The 24,678-nt window shown below is 51.0% G+C and overlaps 1 protein-coding gene across 4 annotated transcripts in view; it reads left to right on the top strand.

Annotated features, from left to right (window-relative positions):
* TG (thyroglobulin) overlaps positions 1-24,678 on the top strand; it is a 259,920-nt gene that overhangs the window by 48,170 nt on the left and 187,072 nt on the right. For all 4 annotated transcript variants that reach the window (XM_045049597.1, XM_045049596.1, XM_045049595.1 and 1 more), the window contains exons 21-25: positions 6,565-6,714; positions 11,957-12,127; positions 17,820-17,936; positions 18,503-18,618; positions 22,056-22,164. In XM_045049597.1, the coding sequence (XP_044905532.1) occupies positions 6,565-6,714; positions 11,957-12,127; positions 17,820-17,936; positions 18,503-18,618; positions 22,056-22,164 (663 nt within the window). The remainder of the gene's footprint in view (positions 1-6,564; positions 6,715-11,956; positions 12,128-17,819; positions 17,937-18,502; positions 18,619-22,055; positions 22,165-24,678) is intronic.

Genomic DNA, 24,678 nt, shown 5'->3' on the forward strand with positions numbered 1-24,678 from the left:
GACAGAGAGGCATTGTTGCGGAGCTGAAGCAAGGGGAGAGGTTTCTTGGTTATTTATTTTTCCATTATTTATATTGGTTCCAACACAAGAACTACATGACCTTTCCTTTTGTGAAGCCCATGCCAAGCTCTAAAGTCCATGTTGGATTTAGGCTGCAGCTAATTCTTTGTTTTTTTTTTTTAATTTACTTATTTATTTTGAGAGGGGGCGGGGAAGGAGAGAATGAGTAGGGAAGGGGCAGAGAGAGAGCGTGAGAGAGAGAATCCCAAGCAGTGACAGTGCAGGCTTGATCTCACAAACCATGAGATCATGATCTGAGCCGAAATCAAGGGTCAGACGCTCAACCGACTGAGCCGCCCAGATGCCCCGAGATGCAGCTAAATCTTAACACAGAAGCCAGAAACGCACCCGGTTCGCTCACTGCTGATATTTACAGAGGGTTCTGTGGTTTACGAGGCACTTTCACAGCTATCTACTGCTCACAGTGGCCCCCAGTGACTGGCCATTCCGCCATTTGACAGATGAAGGGGTTGAGGCTCAGATGAAAGGAGATACAGCATCTCTAGGGTCCAGGGCGGGGCCGACTCAAAGGAGGGACTCAGGTTCGTGGAACCAGTTGGCTGTGCCTGAGTAACCCAAGGTCCTCTGGGGCCAGAACCCTCGCTCTTCCTACCTCACAGAGCTGCCCAAACAGAAAGGATGAGAAGTAGGAGCAGGGGTGGAAGATGCCCCCTGCCAGGGTGGGTGAAGCAGAGTCATAGTGACTGAGGCATTCAGAATACCCACCACTGTGTTCTTGGACTGACCGTGAAGAGCCTGGCATCTACTGCCAAGGGCATGCGTGTGTGGGGGGGCTGTGTATGGAAGAGCAGGGGCAGGAGTCTGATTTTATGGTCACCCAGGTAGTGCTGGGAAGGGGGTCTGGGAACCCCATCTGGGTGCACATCCTGGAGCGTGGAGCCCAGGGGTGGAGGGACAGGACATGGGACAGGTGCTGGTCAGGGGCCAGGTCACAGGGCTGTAGTCTGGCTCTGCCTTTACATTCCCTCCCAGGGCCCATTCCCTGCATGTAACAGAAAGCGCTGGTCCAGAAATAGGATCCTAAGTTTCCTTCTAGGGAACTCTATTGATTATTAGATTATTACTTCCTGCCTGACAGGTTGGGTAGCCCAGCTCCACTGGGAGGAAGGAGGGGCAGCTGAGTTCAGAGCTCAACAGTCTTGTCTGAAGGATGTCAACCAGTGGGGGCCACAACTCAGGGTGGCTTCAGAGAGACTGGGAACCACAGGGTGGCCTGGAAATTTGACTGAATGACAGGTTCTTCTGGGCTACATTTGCTGCAAGACAGGAGTTGGCCAGTTTCTTCTATAAAGGGCCGGAATGCAAGTATTTTAGGCTTCGCAGACCCTATGGCTTTTGTCTCGATGACTTAACTCATCCATTGTAGGGAGAAAAGCATGGCTGTATTCCTTTTTAAATTATTTTTTATTAAAAATTTTTTTAATGTTTTTATTTGTTTTTGAGAGAGAGCAAGACAGAGGGCAAGCAGGGGAGGGACAGAGAGAGGGGGAGACCCAGAATCCAAAGCAGGCTCCAGGCTCTGAGCTGTCAGCACAGAGGCTGATAATGGGGCTAGAACTCACGAGCCACGAGATCATGACCTGAGCCGAAGTTGGACGCTCATCCGACTGAGTCACCCAGGCACCCTGCATGGCTGTATTCTAATAAAACTTTATTTGCTATGCAGAAAGGTGAGCTGAATTTGGCCCACGGGCTACAGGTTGCCAATCCTAACTTCAGATAAACCTACATTCTGTTTCTCAGCCGCTGTAGCTTTTCGTGACTCAGAAGAATTGTCGATCATGCCATGCAGCCCTACCTCCTTACTCCAAATAGTTAGAAAGGTCTGGAATGGAATTCACGAAAATCCAGCCCTGGGAGCCCTGGATTTTCTCCCGTACTGATGACAATATCTATTTGTTACTGAACTTCTAATACGTGCCGGGGCCTCATTGGGTTTCTCCGGTCTAGAGGGCCAGGTATTATCAATCCCATTGTCTGGATGAGGCAGCCAGCCGCATAGAGTTAGGAGTATTGGGAGACTGCTCTTTGACGTCAGGTGGAGCTGGGTTCGAGTCCTTGCTCCGACACTTTCTCTGTGTGGGTTCTTGAGACATCACTTACCCTCACGAGGCATCCTCTGAAGAAGAGGGATGATAACACCTGTTTCCTGGGGGTTGTGGTTTGCCTGGCATGATGCAGTCAGTGCGCCTCTTCCTACCTGGTGGCCTCTCAACGAATCGCCTTTTTCGTTGACCACACTGGGATCTGAACCCAGCTCTCCTGATTCCCGATTCTTCGTCCCCTGCCTCACACTGCTGTCTTCTCAACAAGGGGGTTCTTTGTGAAATCATGCCCTTGGGTCCTTGCAGCTCCTCTAACTGGCCCTTTCTCCTTCTGAAGCACATCTGGGACACAGCTGTGGGGCTACAAGCAGAGCATTGTCCCGGGGAGACGAAGCAGGGTTTCTGTGTATCGTTTCCGGGGGCGGCTAATCTGCATGATCCCCTCGGAGGGCAGGGACTGGGGGCTGGTGGGGGCTGGGGGTGGGGAGCATCCACCTCCTGTGACTCACGCAGGCCTGGCGGCTCTTACCCCGGGAACAAATCCTGCAGAGGAGGCCTGGGCTCTGTTTGCAGCTTCGACGGGGTCAGTTATGTCCCCCCTCTTGCCTCAAGGCCAACCACGTGGCTTCCCTTCAGAATTACCTGCTGGCAACTTCCATACCCGTTTGGTCCAGTAAGGAGAATGTCAGAGAAATTGTCCAGGTTTTCCGTTCTCCATTCTGGACCACATTAACTTTCATTCACTACAAGTCCTTCGAACAGAGCTCCTTCTCTATGGGTGTTTTTTCCCCCCGAAGTAACATGTTACGTCTTGTTTCCTTCCTCTTCCCTTCTTCCCTCTTCCTGCCTTCTTCCCATCTATGGTATCCATCCATCGAAGCTTTCAAAGCATACCTAGGTGTTAAGCCCCAGGTTTCGTAGTCATGGAAGCAAAGGCCAGAACTCCACTCTCAAAGAACTGACAGTCTAGGTGGGGAGAGAGAAATGAAAAGCCAGCTAGGTGTCAGTGAGAAAGGCTTCTCCATCCCTGTCCGGGCGGGTCAGGGAAGGCTCGCTGGGATGCCAGGTGCGTCGGAATCGCTGCTCAGGGAAGAGCAGGCAAGGAGTGGGGTGTGCACGCGTCTGTGTGCGCGTGCGTGTGCGCGTGTGCATGTGCGTGCCTGTGTGCTGAGGGTGCTACCGTGCGGAAGGGCATTCCGGAAGTGGAGATTAGCGCACGGAGTCGCGAAGCTGTGGCCGAATGATGGCAGAGCCGGTGGTCTGCATGGCTGGAGAGTGGGGTGTGTGGGGACATGGCGGCTCTCAGAGAGATAGGCAGGAGCCAGGGAGGGAGAGGCGGGGGCCGGCCAGGGGTGGCCTGCTGGGGGTGCCGGGGGAGAACTCCAGGCCGGAGAGTGACAGGGCCAGGCGCGGGGTGGAGCGGAGCGGGCTGAGGGCGCGAAGGGCTGTGACACTTCCTCGCGGATACTTTTCGTCAGCAGAGGCATGGCTGTCATGGTTGGGGGCCCATGGGGACAGGGTGATTGGAGGGATGGCCTGACCCGGAAGCTTGGTGAAGCCCTCGAATTCCAATAGGCCAGACTGTCTCCTCTTATGAAGGAGGGCACCGAGACCAAAGGAGTTTCTGACGATTTCGTGGAGGGAGTTAGTTGAAAGATGGGTGCCAACTTGTTGCTGTGGACGGAGGGGTCTTGGAGAGCCCACGCCTGCCGGGGGAGGGGGGAGGCTATCGAGCCTCACTCTGACCTGAGCACGGCGTTCCCGTGGGTGGAAAGGCTTTGACGGCACAGGCAGAGAGAAGCAGGACGCGGGTGCCTCGAGCATCGTCGTGAGGCCTGCAAGTGGCTGAGCTTACAATGAAAGAGAGTCCCCGCTCTCTCCTTCTGCCCCCCACCCACCCCTCGGGTTGGGAGGCCCGGCAGCTGGAACCGGTGGAAGAGGCTTTGTTTTCCCTTAGCGACGAATTCGGAGACCACTTGAAAAAATAGTCCGCGTCCTCGGCTTAAAATACTCGAGACGATCAGGGACCTGACTCATAGGAGTAATGAAACCCCACTGTCTGGGGGAGGGGGTTAATTGCTCAGGGGCAGACCGGAAAACACATCGTTGGGTTTCCAAGATGTGCCCCGAGTTTCTGATTTAGTCAGACGTGCCGGGCGTGTGTGCGTGAGAGAGAGATGGCGGTTGAGTCAACATTGGCTCCAAGTCCCACACGTTCGCACTCGCTTTTTTTGGGAGGGAAGGTGCTCAAACTGGCGGATGGAGAGAAGGCTTTGGTTTTTAGGGAGGGGGGCTCAAATGCACCTCTTTCACCTTATCGCCTGGCCCACCTTGACCTTGAGCTTCAGTTTTTTCCAGTCTAGAAAGAGGATGGTACCTTTCTTAGAGGATCGTGGCACCGTGCTTGGTGTGACCTGTGATTTTACTTCCCCACAGCCCTTTGCATGAAGCATGCCAGGGAGTCATGCGTGAATGTCCCGAGGCTCAGCTTCCTCATCTGCGACATGAGGGTAAAACACCGACTCACGGGTATGCTGTGGTTATGGCCATGAAGCCCACAGCAGAGTGCCGGGCCCAGAGAAGGGGTCCCAAGAGCAGACAGGCTTCCGGCTCTCGCCTTCACTGGGTAACAGCTCGCTTCTTCTGGAAGTCATTTGGCAAACTCCTGGGAACACAGCCCAGAACCAAGAAAGAAAGCAACAAGAACCTCTTTTCTCCCCACCCCTTCTCTGAGCCATCAGTATCAGTGTGGCCAAACTTATGCATTTTCCTAAGCTAGAGCTCCCGGACCCTAACAACTCTTGGGAGATATGCGTCTCTCTAGTTGGGGTTTCTGGTTCCTCAGCCCGGGTCGTAGTAGAGGAACAGATGAGAAAGGACTAGAAATGTGAGAATCAGAGGGGGCAGAAAGCACTGAGAATCTACAGATTAACAGGGTAGCACAGGGAGGCGAGGAACGAGGCCAGTGAGGCCTCCAGGGGGCGTGATGTACGGAGGCCTCCCTCTCAGGGTCATACTTGGTATTTCTGAGTTAATCAGAAACCCCACAACCCGACAGCGAGGGCCTCCGTGAATCCTGTGCCCTGGGTGTCTCACCTCACCGTGGTCCCAGATCTGAGCAACGCCATCGATGACCAACCGGCAGGGAGAGGCCGCATGAGTCTAATGAGAGGGTGCTGAATTGTTGAAATTGCCCTGTTTGGACAGCGTGGATACTGAGGCTGGCCGATGTCGAGGAAGGACTCCCTCAAGTATAAAAATAATGATGGGTGGGAGAGTGGGGGAGATTGTTGATGGGGATCAAGGAGTGCACATGCCATGATGAGCCCCAGGTGATGCAGGGACGTGCTGAATCACCAGATCGTACATCTGCAACTAATATAACACTGTAGGTGAACTCACTGGAATTAAAAATGAAAAACAAAATAGCGACCATTTGTTGAGTGTATATGAGTCTGGCATTATGATCATCATTACATTCCGACGGGATCGTATTATTAATACCTTTCACAGAGGAGAAAATGGAGCCTCCGGGAAGTCCATGGTCATTTAGGTATCGCGGGGAGAGGGACCTGAGCCAATCCTTCTAACCCCCAGGCTTGCACCCCAGGCTGCGCCCCACCATGCCCTCCAGTTAGGGCAGTGTTCCCCTGGCAGCTGAGCGGTGGACCCTCATCTTTCAAGTTGTTCCCAAACCTCGTCTCGTGCCAGTCTTCCCTTTGTCTGCTAAGCCCTAGCTTAGTAGCTGGCTTTGTCTGGCTGTTTTCGTTCTGTTCCTTGACTAATCCGAACCCACTCCTGCCTCAGGACTTTTGCACTTGCTGTCATCTCTGCTTTGAATACTCTTTGGCTCTTTGCCCAGGGTGCTCCCCATCATTTGGTGTCAAGCATCACCTCTCAGAGGGCCTTCCTCACTGACGTACACTCCTCTTCTGCCGCGCTTTACCCGCATTTGAAGTTCTTGTCGGACAGCCTCTTATCCTACTAGCCCGTCAGCTCCTGAAGGGCCGGAGCCTCGTCTACCCTTCTCACAGCTTACCCTCGACTCTGAGAGTCTGACACATTGCGGATTCTCACTGGGCACTTGTTCAGTGAGTGAGCTTTTGTCCTGCTGCTGGGATTTCACATGGCCTGTGTGTTCCGAGGTGACACCTGTAAAGCCAGAATCTCTTCTTTGTTTCCTTAAAAAGTTTTTTTTAACATTTTAATTTTATTTTTGAGAGACAGAGTGTGAGTGGGGGAGGGGCAGAGAGAGAGGGAGACAGAATCTGAAGCAGGATCCAAGCTCTGAGCTGTCGGCACAGAGCCCGACGCGGGGCTCAAACTTGTCAATTGCAAGATCATGACCTGAGCCAAAGTCAGACGCTCAACCGACTGAGCCCCCCAGGCGCCCCCAGAATCTTTTCTTTAACATCATTTCTCTGTTTCTCTTTTCCAGTCAAGTGTCCTGAGGGAAGTTACTTTCAGGAGGAGATCTGCATCCCCTGTCCCGTCGGATTCTACCAAGAACAGGCAGGGAGCGTGGCCTGTGTCCCGTGTCCCAGGGGCAGGACGACCGTTTCTGCTGGAGCTTTCAGCCACACTCACTGTAAGTGTCGCCAGGTCCCCGCTTGAGAGAGAGTCCCTACCATGCAATGGGGACACAGCAGGGCGGTTCAACCTTGGCCCTGTTGAAATCTGGGGACAGAACATTCATTCTGGGGACCGTGTTCTGTGTGGCAGGATGTTTATTTAGCAGCATCACCGACCCTTACTTGCTAGATGCCAGTAGCATATCCCCTCCCAGTTACGACAACCAAACATGTCTCCAGATGTTGCCAAGTGTCTCTTGGAGGGGGACACAATTGCTGGCCGTGGAGACCCAGTGGGTGCAGAGCATAATGATCAAAGGGGCACCACCTCCGTATGCCTGTACCCTGCCAGGATCTAGGTCAGATGGCTTAAATCCTATCAAATCCCCTTCTGTGTAAATATTATTGGCCCAACTTTTACGTATAAGAACGCTAAGGCTCAGAGAAATAATTTAGCCAGAGTCCCTCCACTAGTAAGTGGCATCACCGGCCTTTGATGTTGGCGTTGTCTGCTTCTGAAACTCCTGATTTTTGTAAGCCAAGCTTATCAGATTGAGAAATGGAAGAAATTTTCCACCCGCAGTCATTACCAGTCATTACAACTGTGTGGCTCACATTCCCTTTCTGGCCCTATAAGTTTGTCAGGACCGTCGGTACGTGTGGCCTTCCCATATGTCATGTGATTTCACTCGGCCTACGTGATAGTCACCTAGGTGTTGTTGGGTTTTTCCTGGCAAAAGGGCGCACAGCTCGCCTCGTTGTGCATCTGAAACTGTGTCAACGCGGAGCAAACCATTAATGTTTTAGATCTGAATAGGTTTTAGAATTCTAAAATGATTAATTGAAAGAGACCAAGTCAACTTCCCTGGTAAGGGCAGTTTCTTTTCTTTTTTTTTTAAATTAAAAAAAATGTTTATTTATTTTTGAGAGAGGGAGAGGCAGACTGCAAGCAGAGGGAGGGGCAGAGAGAAAGAGACACAGAATCCGAAGCAGGCTCCAGGCTCTGAGCTGTCAGCACAGAGCCCGACGCGGGACTCGAACCCACGAACCATGAGATCATGACCTGAGCCGAGGTTGGCCGCTCAACCGACTGAGCCCCCCAGGCGCCCCCAGGGCAGTTTCTGTAGGAGAGAAGTGGTAATAGTGTGATAATTCTAAGAAAACCAGAGGGATTTTATAGACTAGGAGTCTGACATTGCTCCTAGACATTAAACTCTTCACCAGGAAGGCAGAGTGTCCCTGACGTCTGGGCATCATCCTCAGCTTGGACGCATTGATTCAGCCATGGATTTGAGATGAATTGAAGTGTTATCACAGTGCTGGAGGAAGGCTTTCTACAAAGGGATCGATGCGATGTGTTGATCCTTGTTTATGGGAGCGGGGGGCACTACAGAAATGACAGAGAGCAGAGGAGAAACCTGAAGTTTGACACCAGCCAGACCCAGGTTGGTTCCCGCCCCCCCCGGAACTATGACCAAGGCCACGCCTCCTTCTTTCTCTGAATGTCAACTTCCTTATTAATTAGATGGGGCCGATGATACCCCACTCATAGGGTGCTTATAAACCATGTCTTAGTTCCAGTTGCTACATACAAATTACCATAGACGGGGTGGTGGCAGCAGCTAACGTTTATTTCTTATGGTTCTGGAGGCAGAAAGTCCAAGATCGAGGTACCAATATGGTCAGGTTCTTGGCGAGGGCCCTCTTCCTGGCTATGTCCTCACGTGGCCTTTCCTTGGTGCATACATACAGAGTGAGGGATCTCCTGTGTCTTCCTCTTTTTATTTATTTATTTTTTTTATTGTTTTTTTTTTCAACGATTATTTATTTTTTTTGGGACAGAGAGAGACAGAGCATGAACGGGGGAGGGGCAGAGAGAGAGGGAGACACAGAATCTGAAATAGGCTCCAGGCTCTGAGCCATCAGCCCAGAGCCCAACGCGGGGCTCGAACTCACGCACCGCGAGATCGTGACCTGGCTGAAGTCGGACGCTTAACCGACTGCGCCACCCAGGCGCCCCTGTCTTCCTCTTTTTATAAGGGCCCTGATCCCATCCCGGGGACCCCACCCTATGACCTCATCTAAACCTAATCACCCAAGGTCCCACCTCCAAATACCACCGCGTTGACAGTTAACGCTTCCACACATGAATCTGGAGGGATACAAACCTTCAGTCCCCAACAAAGTGTAATCCATTAACTTAAGGTGAACCATAAGCATCACCCTCATCCTGCTTTGGGGATGAGCTTTCACTGCATCTCCATGCAGAAGTGGGGGGCTGTCGCATCATTCCCGCTCTCCCAGAGATCTTCCTTGAGGAACAGAACAGATTTCCGTGGCTGAGGCTCCAGAGTCAGGGGTAGAGTCTATGCCGTTGTGTATGTTTGTATCTAAGAATGCCTCCAGGACTGTCAGCGTCATCGTTCTGCTCGTCGTGTTACCTGGTCTGTGTTCTCAGATGGAATCATGGGAAAGAAGCACGAGGCAGGAGAGTCTGCCAAGCTTTAAGTGATGCCGAGTGATTACAGCATTTCCTCGGTTTCCTTTTGGTGTTAGGATAGCTGTTAGAATCTCACTTCCTCCGGGTGCCTGGGTGGCTCAGTCAGCTAAGCGTCCGACTTCGGCTCAGGTCATGATCTCGTAGTTCACGAGTTCGAGCCCCGCATCAGGCTCTCTGCTGACAGCTCAGAGCCTGGAGCCTGCTTCGGATTCCGTGTCCCCCTCCCTCTCTGCCCCTCCCCCACTCATGCTCTGTGTCCCTCTCTCTCAAAAATAAATAAACATAAAAAAAGATTAAAAAAAATTTTTTTTTCAACGTTTATTTATTTTTGGGACAGAGAGAGACAGAGCATGAGCGGGAGAGGGGCAGAGAGAGAGGGAGACACAGAATCAGAAACAGGGTCCAGGCTCCGAGCCATCAGCCCAGAGCCTGACGCGGGGCTCGAACTCACGGACTGCGAGATCGTGACCTGGCTGAAGTCGGACGCTTAACCGACTGCGCCACCCAGGCACCCCTAAAAAAAGATTTAAAAAAAAATTTTTTTTTCAACGTTTATTTATTTTTGGGACAGAGAGAGAGACAGAGCATGAACAGGCGAGGGGCAGAGAGAGAGGGAGACACAGAATCGGAAACAGGCTCCAAGCTCTGAGCCATCAGCCCAGAGCCCGACGTGGGGCTCGAACTCACGGACCGCAAGATCGTGACCTGGCTGAAGTCGGACGCTTAACCGACTGTGCCACCCAGGCGCCCCTAAAAAAAAATTTTTAAAGTAGCCTTTGTAATCTCTCTACTAAATGTTGTAACTAATCAATGGTTAGTCCTATAACTAAATAGTCTTACTATATAGAAAATTAGATGTTCTCAAGTCTCTGGGCTGCCATGAAAGAACATTTTTGAACCTACTTCCCAGCCCTGGAGAACCATGTCAAGACATTCTCTTTCGGTATCATTCATCAAAAATGTATTAAGCACTCTTTTTTTGTGTCAAGTTTTTACTGGGTATATAGGAGACAAGTGATGGTAATTTCCTTGTCCTCAGGGAGTTTAGAGTCTGATAGGAAAAGAACATAACGTTTGATTAATAATATGATGTGTGCAATTAATAATATAACGGACATGTATGTTATATGATCTTGTCGTAGCTAGCACTGCGTCTTGAAGGACAAGTGGGGATTAGCCATGGGGCAGGTGGAGAAGGGGCTTCTGGGCAGAAGAAAGAGCTGAAGGTTAGGAATAGAGGTATTCATCCATGGATTCAGCTAGTATTTATTGATTGGGTTGTTTGGGGGAGGTTCTGGTACCCAATTCCAGTGTGTGTGTGTGTGTGTGTGTGTGTGTGTGTGTGTGTGTAGGGGGTAGTTTCCCCAGACCAGCAACAAGCAATCTGGACATGATCCTCTCAGAGATAGTACCAGATCCCACAGGTTGAGACCCCACTGCCCCCATCCCCAATCGAAAGCCCAGGTTACTACCTGTGCTTCTGAGGAACAAGTTACACACTGGACGTTCCAACAACCCCCTCGGGCACTGGTCCTATGTCTAGATTGTTACCTGTACTTCCGACCAGCTGACTCTAAGTCAGAGGTTCCCATGGCCTCCTCCTTGGGTGTGACTAATTTGCTAGAGCGTCTCCCAGAACTCACTGAAGTTACCAGTTTGTTATAACAGGATATAACCGAGGAACAGACAGGTAAGAGATGCACGGGACATGGTCGGGGGGCGGGGGGGGGGGGAAGAGGCGGAGCTCCCATGCCTCTCCAGGTGCACCGCTCTCCCCCACCTCTCACGTGTTCACCAACCTGGAAGCTCTCAGAGCCCCATCCTTTTGGGGTTTTATGGACGTTCCATTACATAGGCGAGCTTGATTAAATCATTGGCCGTTGGTGATTGGAGGTCAGGGAGAGGGACCGAAAGCTTCAGTGCCGTAATCACATAGTTGCCTCTCCTGGCAATCAGCCTCCATCCTTAAGAGCCATCCCAAAGAGACCTCTATACTGTAACAAAAGACACCTTTATCGCTTTCACCACTTAGGAAATGCCAGGAGATTTAAGGGGCTTTGTGCCGGAAACGAGAGGAAGACCAAATATATATTTCTTGCTATAAATCCCCGTATTACAGCGCGGAAGCTCATGTCCTGTGTCAGACACTGAGCAAGGCACGGGGATCCAATAAGGAACAAAACCAGATCAGGTCCCTGCCGGCCTGGAGCTTCTACTGAGGGGGAGGCGGATGGTTCATTCACACAGACAGATGGAAATAATAACCACGGTCCAGCAGCGAGGAGAGGTGTGGGTGGATGGGAGTGTGGAACGGTCGGATGTCGGAAGCCTGGGGCTTCCCTGAGGAAGTGAGGATTGAGGGGAGGGCTGATAGGCAGTGAAGGGGTATCCCATTGAAGCTGGAGGAGAACGAGCACCAGGAGGTGGAGCCCCGGGAGCGGAGCCTGTGTTTGGGATATGGTGTTCGGTATCCGCAAGAGGGAGTGCCCCAGGCACTGAATGCCGTGTGCCCTGTGGAGACACAGAGCGCGTGGAGTGAGACAGGTGGAGCCAGATCGCAGGGTCTTAGTGGCCCAACAGGGGGCCTGGACAAGATCCTTTGACCAAAGGGTGGGAACCCTGAAGAGTTGGACGCTGGAGGGTGTCTGCATCCGACCCGTCACTTGGACATGCGATGTCAACTACAGGCAGTCTGGGGGCCCCGAGGGGAGGGGTCCCAGAAGCGCGTCGGTGATGGTACATCTGTCTCTCCGTTCCAGGTGTCACTGACTGTCAGAAGAGTGAGGCGGGCTTGCAGTGCGACCAGGACGGCCAGTACCGAGCCAGCCAGAGGGACAGGGGCAGCGGGAAGGCCTTCTGCGTGGACAGCGAGGGACGGAGGCTGCTGTGGTCGGAAACGGAGGCCCCGCTCTCGGAATCCCAGTGTCTGAGTATGTGCTGGGAGTTATATCAGCCACGTACCTGGGGAGAGGGCATGTGCTCTCAAGGGCTTTCTAGAAAGGGAGAGAAGTAGGGGATGCATTTGTCTCCAACATTTTATTTTGCAAATTTTTAATCTATGTGGGAGTCGAAAGAATAGTAAGATGAATAAATAAATACCTGTCACCTAGATCCAAAAAAAGTTAGCATTTTCCACTTCCTTTTTCTTTCTTTCTCTCCCTCTCTATTTTTGATCCTTGGAAAGCAAATTTCAGACATCATGCAACCTCACCCCTAAATACTTCAGTGTGTGTGAGCCATGAATTTTAAAATAATTCACGAGCTGAGTTTCCTTTTCCTGTGGGTGCTGTGCCTCTGCAAAGCTGGTCAGCTTTTCTCTCTCAGCCGGATGTTGTAGGAAGACCCGAGTGCCGGTCCCGATTCTGTAACTTACCTGCTGGGTGACCCAGAGCAAATTGCTCAACCTCTCTCTGATCCTCAGTCACCCTAGCAGCCTCCTGCCTGCCTCCTGGGACACTGTCGGGGTCAACAAAACCATCCTAGGAGGACAACCAGCCTCCACTGAGCCCCACCCTGTGCCGGGCACAGCTCTTCAACGAGGTGATGGGTGGGAAAGTCCTGGGTGAACCGATCGATACCTGTCGTAGAGCGCTCGGTGGGATGGGAGTGGGGTCAGGACTAGTTTAATCTCAATGGTGCCCTCCATTAGCTATGTCGTCTGAGCAAGCCACTCACCTTCAAGAGTTTCCTCATCTGCTGAATGGGGCTGTTAATGCCTGCCTTGCCGGGGGGTCGGTGTGTTAGGGGTGACATGGCAGGAAGAGGTAATAAATGTTTCAGGACAAGGAGGAGACTCAGGTTAATCAAGGAGCAGGCGGAGACAGCCTGTAAGTGCCTTTAATTCTGACCTAAGTCTTCAGGACCCTGCCCTACCTTTCCGTAGAGTCGCCTTCCTGCCTGGGGTCTGGCTTACCTTTGTAACCTTGACCAGGCAGAGCCGGTGCCGGTGGCCGGGGTCTCTCAGGTTTCCGTGTGAGGAGAGGGCCTGATGTGCACGGACTTACTACGTGCCAGGCCCCCGTGCGGAAATTTTAGACAGTCACGGGTGAACTTCTCAGTGGGTCTGAGGGGTAGATGTTATTATCCCCAATTCTTTAGCTGAGGAAACAGAGGCGTGAATGTCTAAGCGGCTTATTAGTCAGGATATAACATCCCTAGAACGTGAGCCAGTGTGTACCTGACCCCCAAACCCGTTCTTTCCATGACACTGATCTGCTTCTACCTGGATTTAGCTGCTTCCTCATTAAGCACACACCTGCACACATGCACACGCACACTTGTACACACGCCTCACACGCGCACACTTGCACACGTAGCCTATCTGCTCTCTAGGGAAGTGGGTGCAGCGAATCACATACAACACTCGAGAAAATCCAAGAGGGACATTTTCATTTTCTTTTTTAATGTTTATTTTTTGGGGGAGGGAGTGAGAGAGAAAGAGAGGGATGGAGAGAGAATCTCAAGCAGGCTCTGCACTGTCAGTGCAGAGCCGGACGTGGGGCTCGAACTCACGAGCTGTGAGATCAAGACCTGAGCCACAACCAGGAGTCGGACACTTAACCGACTGCGCCACCCAGGCGTCCTGAGACATTTTCATTTTCTAATGCTCAGAAAAATCATTTCCTTCTCTGGCAAAGCGCTAAAGATTCTCAAGGACTTGTGTGTGTGTGTGTGTGTGTGTGTGTGTGTGTGTGTGTGTGTGTGTCCCTGTGGATAAACTGCAAATCCAAGGAGAGTCTAATTATTTTTTCCAATATTCCTTTTCTTGGGCAAAAACTGCAATCAGGGGAGTTAAAGCTGGAAGGTGCCTTAGGCCACAAGGCAGGCCGATCTTCCCTGCCCATCACAAATGAGGGAGAGGCGGGGAGAGCCGTTTGCTAGGCCCAGGCGACTCTGGGCCATCTGGGATTAGCACAGGAGTGCTTGCATTTTCACTCCCCTCCTCTTTGCTTCCCTGTCACCGCCTCAGCTGCCAGGATTGTAATCTGCATTTTGCAAAGCCTTTGATGCTTTGTTCAGCCCCGAGTCCCCCCACCCCCCCAGAGCAGAAAGGACAGTGTCATCAGTAGCACCAGAAGCGTTAATGAGTAAGAGTTTAGCCTTGCCAGCTTCCATGATGCCTCCCCGAGGCTCTGGCTGATGAATAGTCTCCAGATTGGACCCTGGAGTCTCGGAGTCTCGGGCTTCTTATGCAAAGCTCGGAGGGAGTTTACTGCTCCCTCTCTGGATTTTCAGAAGGATTTCCATGTTAAGCTGGGTCCCCACTGACATGTCAAAAGCCTCTTCTAGGAATCCAATCGGCTTGCTTTTGAGGGGAGCTTCCTCTTTGAGAGTGGAATTGCAGTCCTAATTTTGAGGCATTTATCTTCCAGAAAAAAAGCAAAGGGTATAGAGGTCAGCTGTATCCCTGGGGGAGACTGGTGCCCTTTCCACCCGCTTTGTCCGGGCCTGGGTTTCCCCCTACAGGGATTATGCTGTCACCTCCCCTACCTTGTCCTCTTGCCCCAGGGTGCCCCCCCACCAGCCATTTTTCTGCAATGCTTTGCAACAATTATTCCAAAAGGCAATTCTGGGGGCACCTGAGTGGCTCAGTCAGCTAAGTGTCTGACTTCGGCTCGGGTCATGATCTCGTGGTTCGTGGGTTTGAGCCCCACCCACATTGGGCTGTCTCCTGTCAACACAGCCCACTCTGGATCTCCTCTCTCCCTCCCTCTCTGCAGCGCTCTGTCTCTCTCTCTCAAGATTAAATAAACATTAAGAAGAATAAAAATAAAAGGCAATTCCGTTTATGCAACGCCCTTCACCACCTTTCAGTGGTTCTGCATTGCTCTCGGAGTAAAATAAAATTGCATTCCTCACTCTCCTCTGCGGATTCTAGCCTCCTTTGGATAGTATAATATCATCGGATATTCAGATAATATCATCCTTTGGGGCTAGAGTGGTACCTTTCTGTTCTATTCCAGAGTGGCTGGTGCTTGTTGACAGAATGAATGAATTGCTGTTATTATCTGGGCCTGTTTGAAATTCCTTCCTAAATGTGATCAGAGAAGGGGACTCTCCTGCCACCAGAAGTCCTGTAGCCAGTTTCACAAGCCCTGGCACTTAGGCAGGTGTCCTTGTCGGGGGCGGGGGGTGGGGGGGCGGGCAAAGGGACTTGTCACTTACTGAATTGTTATATACCAGGTTTTCCACATTCTTCTATTTAATCCCTACAACCACACAACCGGGCTCTCAGAGATTGAAATGTGCCCCAGGACACAGGGCCGATGAGGGGTGGTGGCGAAAGGACTTGGACGGGGGCTGACTCCAGAGCCAGCACTGCCTGCCTGGTCTCTTCCTGGCAGTCCCCTCCATGTTCTCTATACTGCCTGCGGCAAACCCTTTGTTTACCTACAGAGTTAGTGGTTTACTCGCTGACCTTGGCCCCTGGAAATATTGTAAGCTCCCCTTCCTTTAATTCTAGACCCAGTTTTCTAATACTGCTTTTCGTTGACCCGCACCAAAGGTTCCATATCGCACGTCAGGTGCCCAGAGGTATCAGCTGCTGTTGGGGTGGTGTCGTCTCCATAGGGTTCTCTCCAGGTTTTCGGGTGTTGCGGTGGTCTTGGCAGTCGTCTGTTCATCAGCGCATCCACCCAATAAACAAGAAACTCATGTTTCTGTCACAGGCTCAGCTAGTAGGTGTTCACGTACTCCCAGAACATTGTCCTTGTCTTGGAAAGAGACAGACGGGTAGCCATGATCACATATAATGGCTCTCGTGTTGACCCTCTATGCTTTCCAAGACATTTGTAAATATCTGCTAAGTCAAAACTTGGCAGGTGGGAAATTATACCAATAGAATGGCTAAAAATTTGCCAGCTAACTCCGTATTCTATGGAATTATTGGCAACTTCGTGCATGGATTGTTTCTGTTCTGTTTGGCAATGAGCTTCCTCACCGAATGCTCTAGCGTGAAGAGACCTTCATCCTTGAAGGGTCCCTTTTGCGGAAGCCAGCAGATTGTCTAACTGGAGTGCTAAAGTGACTGTGTTTTCAGCCTCTGGGAAGACTTCAGCTGGAAATTGAGAGACCCGTCAAATTTTGTTTAGTCTCCTGCAATGTCGGGAGTATCTGTTTGTGCCAGTTACACCTCAGGGACAAAGGGCTGAATATTGTGTGGTGTTTGCTGGACCGGAGCCTGCAGTCTCTACAAACAAGATAACCAAGGGGTGTAAACACAGACAAAAGAGAGAAAGAGAGGAGAGCAGAAGAGTTGACTACGGGCCAAGCACATGAACTTGGCAACTTGAGTGATCAACATGGAAGGACTACCTTGTAAAATCAGAATTATTTTCTGCATCAGAATTTGTGAAGGTTTAAAGCATGCTGTGTCTCTTATATTAGCATCCCCTTCTCCCGACTTTATCCCAAAAGCAATAAAATTTTTTTTCCTGCATTTATTACGAAAACGGAAAAAAGGTTGCTGGGTGGTCTTGAATTTATTGACGTGATAAAAATCCATCTAGACACAGGTCTGTTTTATAAAGCAACAGGTAAGTAGGAGAATGGGTGTTTTTGTACGTTTAGAATTATGTCTGCAAAAAATTAATACTGGTCTACTTTGAGGCTTGGTTTCTGAGAGTTATTTGCAAAACGCTGACACCTCTGGGCATTTTTGGTTTTGGAAATGAGTCTCATTCCCGGAGAGTTATCTGCAGTGCTTTTTTGCTGGGTCAAGAATGAGTTCCACGTCTCATCGCCTTGAGATCTTATATTTATTTCTTCTCCCCTGTTTAGCTCCAGGAGCATGTGACTGTGTCATTCCTAGTGGAGAATTCAGGCATGTTGATGGTAGCTAGAAAAACAGATGCTAGTATGTTACTTAAACACCTACTATCATGAAAACGCCTGAGCCACGTGCCACGTCTTCAGATTTACATGAACCCACATGTGCCTGTTTTATTTGTCTTTTAAAAGATAACTTACCTCTGGGGCTCCTGGGTGGTTCAGTCGGTTGAGCGTCCGACTTCGGCTCAGGTCATGATCTCGCACTTCGTGGGTTCGAGCCCCGTGTCGGGCTCTGTGCTGAGAGCTCGGAGCCTGGAGCCTGCTTTGGATTCTGTGTCTCCCTCTCTTTCTGCCCCTAACCCACTCGCATTCTGTCTCTGTCTCTCTCAAAAATAAACAAACATTAAAAAAAAAAAAAGATAACTTACCTCTTTCCAGAAAGAAGTAAAAATTGTTTTCTGGAAGGAAAACTTTCAACAGCATAATTATAAGAAAATTTGCACTCAAAGATCAAGACAGGAAAATACAAATTTAGATAGAAAAATCACCATCAATGAGGAAAAAAAATGAGTGGTAAGGAACTAGCATAATATTAAAATTTCTCCTTACCTCCTGACAATGAGGTTGCAAAAGGAGACATGAAAATACATAGCTTTCTGCATCAGATATGAGGCAGCATGCTGGAACTATTTTAAAACGGAATTCCTCTCCTAGGGACATTGGTGTGACCAAGCACTGTGAATGAGACAGACACACAGACGTGATTTCTTGGCCTGGCACTCTTCCTGGCTTCTCTGTAGAGAAGCCTTCTGCCTTTCAGAGTCCAGTGTCATCATTCTGCTTTTCTTTCAGTGATGCAGAAATTTGAGAAGGCTCCAGACTCTAAGGTGACCTTCCATGCGGATGTCACTGTGGCGGGCAGGTCCAGAGTCCCTGGTTCTGAGTCTCCACTGACACAATGCTTGACAGGTAAGGGGTGCTGGGGAGCCGGGCGTGTGGAAAAATACTCTGTGCTGGCCTGGGAAAGACAAATCAAATAAAACCACTGAAACTGTAATGAGAAAATACACTTTCTCAAAACATTTGGTAAATGGGTCGATTCCCCAAGTGTATATTCAATTCATAGTTTCACCTCAGAGTTTATAATGCATATACTACGTACTGAGAACATTGCTGTGCTAAATGTAAGGGAGCAGAAATGACGGACATCGGTTCCTTGTAGAGTTATTTGTCCGGGTCAGGAGAGCTGTCTGTCTGTACCAATGTCATGGCCAGAAAGGGGTGATAACAGCAATGATACTTATCGAGCATGTATGTTTACAAGGATTATCTCATAACCCTACAGTCTCTGAAGGTCATTGAAATCCATGTTACGGATGAGTGTGTGTGTGTGTGTGTGTGTGTGTGTGTGTGTGTGTGTGTGTGTATGTGTGTGTTTGGGTGTGTTGGGGGCCGTGGGGGGGGGGTATGTGTCCACCTGCCCTCAGCATCACCTGAGAGAGACAGGCACACTGACTGTCCCATGGTGCTTGCAGACTGTGCTCTGGATGAAGCCTGCAGCTTCCTCGCAGTGTCCACAGCGGGATCAGAAGTCTTGTGTGATTTCTATGCTTGGACAAATAACCACATGGCCTGCACAGCGTCTGCTCAGGTGAGGCATGGCAGCTGTGTGGGGGTTCTGCGTCTCGCCCTTTCTGTGTCAGACATGCTCTGATTGAGTGGACACCAGGCTGGTCAAGTGGTGGAATGAGACTGTCAGCAGCCGACTCCGTGTTGCGTCCATTTCTTCAAAGTGATGAGACTTGGGAAAAATACCCCAGTGGACCAGTGATGGCTCAGGATGAAGCTGTCCCGAGGAGTGTCCGTCTGAGCAGAATCGTTTCCTAACAAATGGGTCAGAGGGATTGTCAATGAGCACTCCCTTCTGTCACCCACTGGCAGCTTGGGCACTGGGCGTGAAAGGACGTTGTCCAGAGCCCTAAGTCCCATCTGTCTCTCTGAGTCCCGGACCCCAGCATTCCTTTCCATTGTAGAAGTAAAATATGATTATAGCTTAAGAAAGAAAAATGTTAATTATTAGTTAGAACCACATGAAATTGCTGTGTCTGTAGGTCAAAGCTGGCAATTTCACCGTCACTGTGAATTAGGACCGAAGGGTACGTTAGCTCCTAACCACATGCAAATCTCCATTTTTACTGTCCAGTTTTTCATGGAAACTTCCAGAAAATTTCTATATGTTTATGAGCATCTTGTTGTGTTTGCTTACGTGTTAATATCTTACACTACATCTTCTTTTCTACCTTGGTTTTCTCACATAATGTTTAACTTTCTCCATCTTTAAAATGAACCTTGTTCTTTTTAATGGCAGCCTACCAGTCCATTCTGTGGATGCACATAATTCATTTCACATTTTTAAAGGGCACGTCGATTTGTTAGCAGTTTTGCGACATCACTGACACGGGTGGATTGCCTGCCCTTAGCACATGCACCTGTGCAGGTGTGTGAGTGTGTGTTCATAAGCAACATCGCAGGAAGGGGCTTGGAAGGTGGACCCCTGAATTTTAGGACTCCAGCCAGGTCTATATCTGCAGGATCTAGAGAGGAGGCAGGGAGGGGTCTTAGACTGAATCCCAAACCTTGTCCGTTTGGGGCTGTCAGACCACGTGCACGTTCCTCACCTCAAACTCTTCAACATGGAGGCTTGACCTCGCGGGCTTCTGGTGAGGATTCGAGAAGCTAACACAAAACACACAGCAATGGAGGCAACGTTAAATCCCTTGAGTTTAAAGGTTGAAGCATGTTGGGGAGGATGGCCGTGCCTTTATTACTTTTTTCACTATCATGGCCCAGACCTGCCTTCAGATGTATCAGGGGGACATGGGGGCCGGTGGGCGGGGACGGAGGATAGGCTGGGACACTGGTGATAGTCGGCCAGGACCCGCTGGCATTAACGCTGTGGGACAGTACAGACTGGCTGCATTTAATTGCTGTCTGGGGCTTCCAAGTGCTGTCCCCTCACCTTGGCTGGTCCGAGTCAAAGTGACCCTACTAATGGGACACCTCTGTCCACACCTCCCAGAGACACTTGGTGGTCGAGGGGCCTGAGGTCACAGTCAGTGACGGTGCTCCCTGGGCAGCTAGCTGCCAGGTCCCTGGGCATCTCTGATCTAAGGAAATTCTACTCCTCTCTCCCTCAGGGATCAGACCCGGCTTGCAGAATTATTAGTGATAGCAGAAGATAGCTGATAGCATCTATTGAGTGCTTACTAAGCACCTCACATTCCTCTGAGCCAGAGTAGGAGATTATCAGTCGTTGGATCCTCCGATGCCTTGACAAGTATGGATTTTAGTCAATAAGAAATAAAACACTTCCTCATTAAAAAATAAAACTAACAAAGCCAAAAAGGAATGAACTCTCCCCCCAACTCCTTAGCCCACGAGAGACAGCCTCTCGCAGGAAGTGTTATTAGGAGGTGGCTCTGGAGCTTGGCTGCCCGGGTTTGGGTCCCAGCCCCACTGCTGACTTCTTGCCCTTCACCCCTTGGTTCCTCGGAGCCCTCACCTATGATGCAGGGTGGTAATGGCACCCCAGTTATCGCGAGGATTGAGTAAAGTCCTACGTGGAGAAGCTCACACGACAGTTTCTGCCGCAGAATAAGAGCTCAGTGACTGTAATAGCTGTCACCACCGCTGTTGGTATTGTCAACAGGCAGGCAAGAAATGCCATCTCAGCCGTTCCAGGCTCCCCTCCCGGGGTTCTCGGTGCTGTCCCGAGACACGGGGTCAGGTGTCGTCATTGATGGGGAGTGACCTGGCCGGTCTACACTGCCCAGTGTTGCAGCCACAGGGCCAGGCTCCTTGGAGCCTTGTGTCTGGGTTAGGTGTGGGGTGTGCAAGGGACCCTTTACCAAGGCAGGAGCCTCTTGTTTGGGTCTAGGCTGCAGGTGTATCACCCAGCTCACACTCGCCCCACCGCCTCCAGGGGCGGGGGGCCCTGCAGTCTGGGACCTGCCACCCACACCCTTCTCAGGAGTGCAGGGCCCTTTCCCTCTCGGGGACCCTGCTCCCCTCCCCAGGCCATCATCCCTCCACCGCACAGCCAGGAAACTCAGGCAACTCTGAGAGGGGGTCAGAACCCTGGGAAAAAACCACAAATTGATGAAAACAGATTTATCCTGCCACCCCCGCCCCCCCCCCCCCCAGCCCCAGCAGAAGTTCTGGAAACAGGCAGAAAGAGGGATCCGAGATTAGCGAGAATGGCAAGGCGTTTGGACGTCTGACCTCATTTCCAAGCTTAAAGACCTTCCCTTGATCCTCACTGGACATGAGCTGTGCCCATAAGGATGCTTCTGCGTCCGTCCTCTCCCGCCACTCTGCCTCTCGAGACTGACAGTCTCCAAGAACCACAGGCCCTAGTCCTCAAAACACCACAGAATTCTATTTATTTATTTATTTATTTACTTATTTATTTACTTATTTATAACGTTTATTTATTTTTGAGTAGAGAGAGACAGAGCACAAGTGGGGGAGGGGCAGAGAGGGAGGGGAGACACAGAATCGGAAGCAGGCTCCAGGCTCCGAGCTGTCCGCACAGAGCCCCACACGGGGCTCGAACTCCCAGACCGTGAGATCATGACCTAAGCTGAAGTCGGAGGCTTAACCGACAGAGCCACCAGGAGCCCCAAAACACCACAGAATTCTTTGTCGTCACTTCTGCCTCTTACTTTGCTTAAAACCCCCTTCTTTTATTTCCAACTGATGAACTCTTACTCATACGTCAGTACCCCACCCAGATTCACTTTCGTTCTGGGAAAGTTTTCAAGCTCTCCTTTCTCAGTAGAATTATTCGTTCCCGCTTCTGTAATCACCTCCTCTTGACTTACATGTGTCTTTGCAGCTAACGCTCTGGGCCGGAATTTTCTGCTTCCGCGTCGGTGTGCTCCAATAGACGGGGAGAGACTAAGGGGCAGGAATCTTCTATTTTTACCTTTGCAGCCCCAGCGCCTAGCCACGGTCAGAGTTTGGTGAATGTTTGTGGAACTGCAGTGACCATCTCTGGATAATAATGCATCCTCTTTTCATCTCCAGCATCAAGACACCCTGGGGAACTCAGAGGCCACCGGCTTCGGGGGTCTTAGGTGCCAGGTGACAGTGAGGAACGGGACTCCGGACTCTCCGGCTGTGTATTTGAAAAAGGGTACGTTGGCTGAGCTAGATGGTTTGGGGCCTCGGTGGTTTAACTTGACACTCGTGTTTAGAGCTTCTTCCTGGCGGGGCGAGTTTAGGGAGGGGACCGCACTGTCGGGACGGGGAGGCTTCCTCCCTCCGTAGGTGAGGAGCTAAGTGACAGAGCAGACACAAGGGGTGTCGATGAGCGATGAGCGGGGAGCATCCCCAGGAGGGGTGTGGACTCCGAGCTCCCTGCAGCTGCCCCTCTCACGTCTTCCCTTCCTGTTGGTCTCCACCCTCCCCAGAAGTTGCCAGACCTTCTCACAAGGGTCCAAAACCTCCAAGGACTGTCTCCCTCGCCAACCGGGGCCTCCTACAGCTGCAGTGCGCATGCATATTACCTGGGGGGCTCGTAAACGTGCAGAAGCTGAGTCAGTAATTCTGCCTTTTTTTTTTTTAATTTTTTTTTCAACGTTTCTTTATTTTTGGGACAGAGAGAGACAGAGCATGAACGGGGGAGGGGCAGAGAGAGAGGGAGACACAGAATCGGAAACAGGCTCCAGGCTCCGAGCCAACAGCCCAGAGCCTGACGCGGGGCTCGAACTCCCGGACCGCGAGATCGTGACCTGGCTGAAGTCGGACGCTCAACCGACTGCGCCACCCAGGCGCCCCAGTAATTCTGCCTTTTAAATAAGCTCTCGGGGAGGCCTGGTCCCCCGGCCTCAGGTCGAGTAGCAAGGGCATATCCTCTCAGTTTACAGCTCACTTCCCTAGACTTGTTACATCCACCTTCATAGAAATTCTTCGAGGAAAGCGAAACAGGGATCATAGCCCCTGTTTTACAGATGAGGAGACTGAGGCTCAGAGAGATTAAAAGGGTTTCACAAGGTCTTACTGTTAATCAGTTGGGGAAGTGGGTGAGACCCCAAGTGTGTCTGAATTCCCCTACGTGGCTTCACAGAGCGGGGACAGGGAAGCCCGCCCTCTTCTGCCCTGTCCTGCTCGCCTCCATCAGGGCCAAGAGAGGTTGGGAGCCCTGGGCCACAGCTAGGCTCCCCATGAGCTGCGGCACATGGCTGGTCCCTGCTGCCCGGGCCCTCCCTCACTCGGTTAAGGGTGAGGGCGCTGGAGCCCGCCTGCCTGGGCTGACCCCACTCTGCCACGTACTAGCTGTGGCCAAGGTCCTTGACGTTCTGGGCCTCCAGTGCTCCACTGGCAGAGTAGGAGTCACAAGTGAAGCGAGGAGATTGGAAGGTTGGGGTGAGGTGACCTGTGCCGTTAGAGCGTGGTCCATGGCAGGTGCAGATTTCTAAGACCGACTTTGTTCTTGCTGACACGTTTCCTGGTGACCCGAGGTAAGGGCACGAGCCAGAAGGCGGCCCAGGGGGCCTGACTGAGGATCTGGGGGGTGGACTGGGGAGTGGCAGGCATGCCATTCTCGCAGATCCGTAGCTCAGGTGGCCTGGCTCCCGGCAGCTTCAGACTTGTGCCACGTGGAGACGATGCCACAGTCCAGACCCGAGGCCTCGGCTGGCCTCACACGGTCTGCAGCCCATGGCAGAGACAAGTGCGTGTGGTTAATGTCTCTGTCCTGTCTTAGGGGAGGGCTCCCTGGGAGAGTGGAGTTCGGCAGAGCTGAGATTTCTCTCCTCTGTGGCCAGGGGGCCACAGAATTCCTGCCCCAGGGTTGATTCCAGTTAGTTTTTTTATCCATTACAAAACATAACAGCACATAGAGACTTTATTTTTGTCTAAGAAGGACAACCAAAATAAAACAAGTAACCCCTCCCCAAAATGTTCTTTAAAACCAACCCTTGGAGTTTCATCGCATTTTTTTAAAAATGTGATTGTATTTCTTTCTAAGTGTTTGTTCTTATTTTTTTTCTCCTCATCTCCGATTGCAAGGGAAACGGAGACTCTTCCTTGTTGCCAAACTAAATCAGTGTGTTTCTTGCTTTTTTTTCTTTTGTTTTGTTTTACTTTTTTTATGTTTATTTTTTTTTGAGAGAGAGAGGCAGAGCATGAGTGGGGGAGGGGCAGAGAGAGAGGGAGACACAGAATCGGAAGCAGGCTCCAGGCTCTGAGCCGTCAGCCCAGAGCCCGACGCGGGGCTTGAACTCACGGACTGCGAGATCACGACCTGAGCCGAAGTCGGACGTTTAACCGACTGAGCCACCCAGGAGCCCCCTACTTTTTTTTTTTTTTGAAGTAGGAAATGCACAGACACAGACGTTCTGCTTCCTAGGAGAGCAAACACAGAAGGGATGTTCAGACTCCTGCCTCCTCACCTGATCAGGAACCACTTCTTTAGTTTGCGTGCCGTAAAGGGCGTAAGATGTCACAGCTGAGGAGGGATGTACGTGGCTTTTGAAAGCCTCCCGTGTCAGTGGTGCCTAGCAAGTAGGCAAGCACATCCATTCACACACCTGACCCTAAGTGACCTGGAAGACGGGACACCTTGGTCCATCTCCCAGTACCATTCTGTCTCCGTGCACCTAAAAGCTGTGGCTGGGAACGTGGAGGAGAAGCCATGTGATCTTTC

This window comes from Felis catus, chromosome F2, assembly GCF_018350175.1.
Source record: "Felis catus isolate Fca126 chromosome F2, F.catus_Fca126_mat1.0, whole genome shotgun sequence".
In the NCBI taxonomy this organism is placed as follows: domain Eukaryota; kingdom Metazoa; phylum Chordata; class Mammalia; order Carnivora; family Felidae; genus Felis; species Felis catus.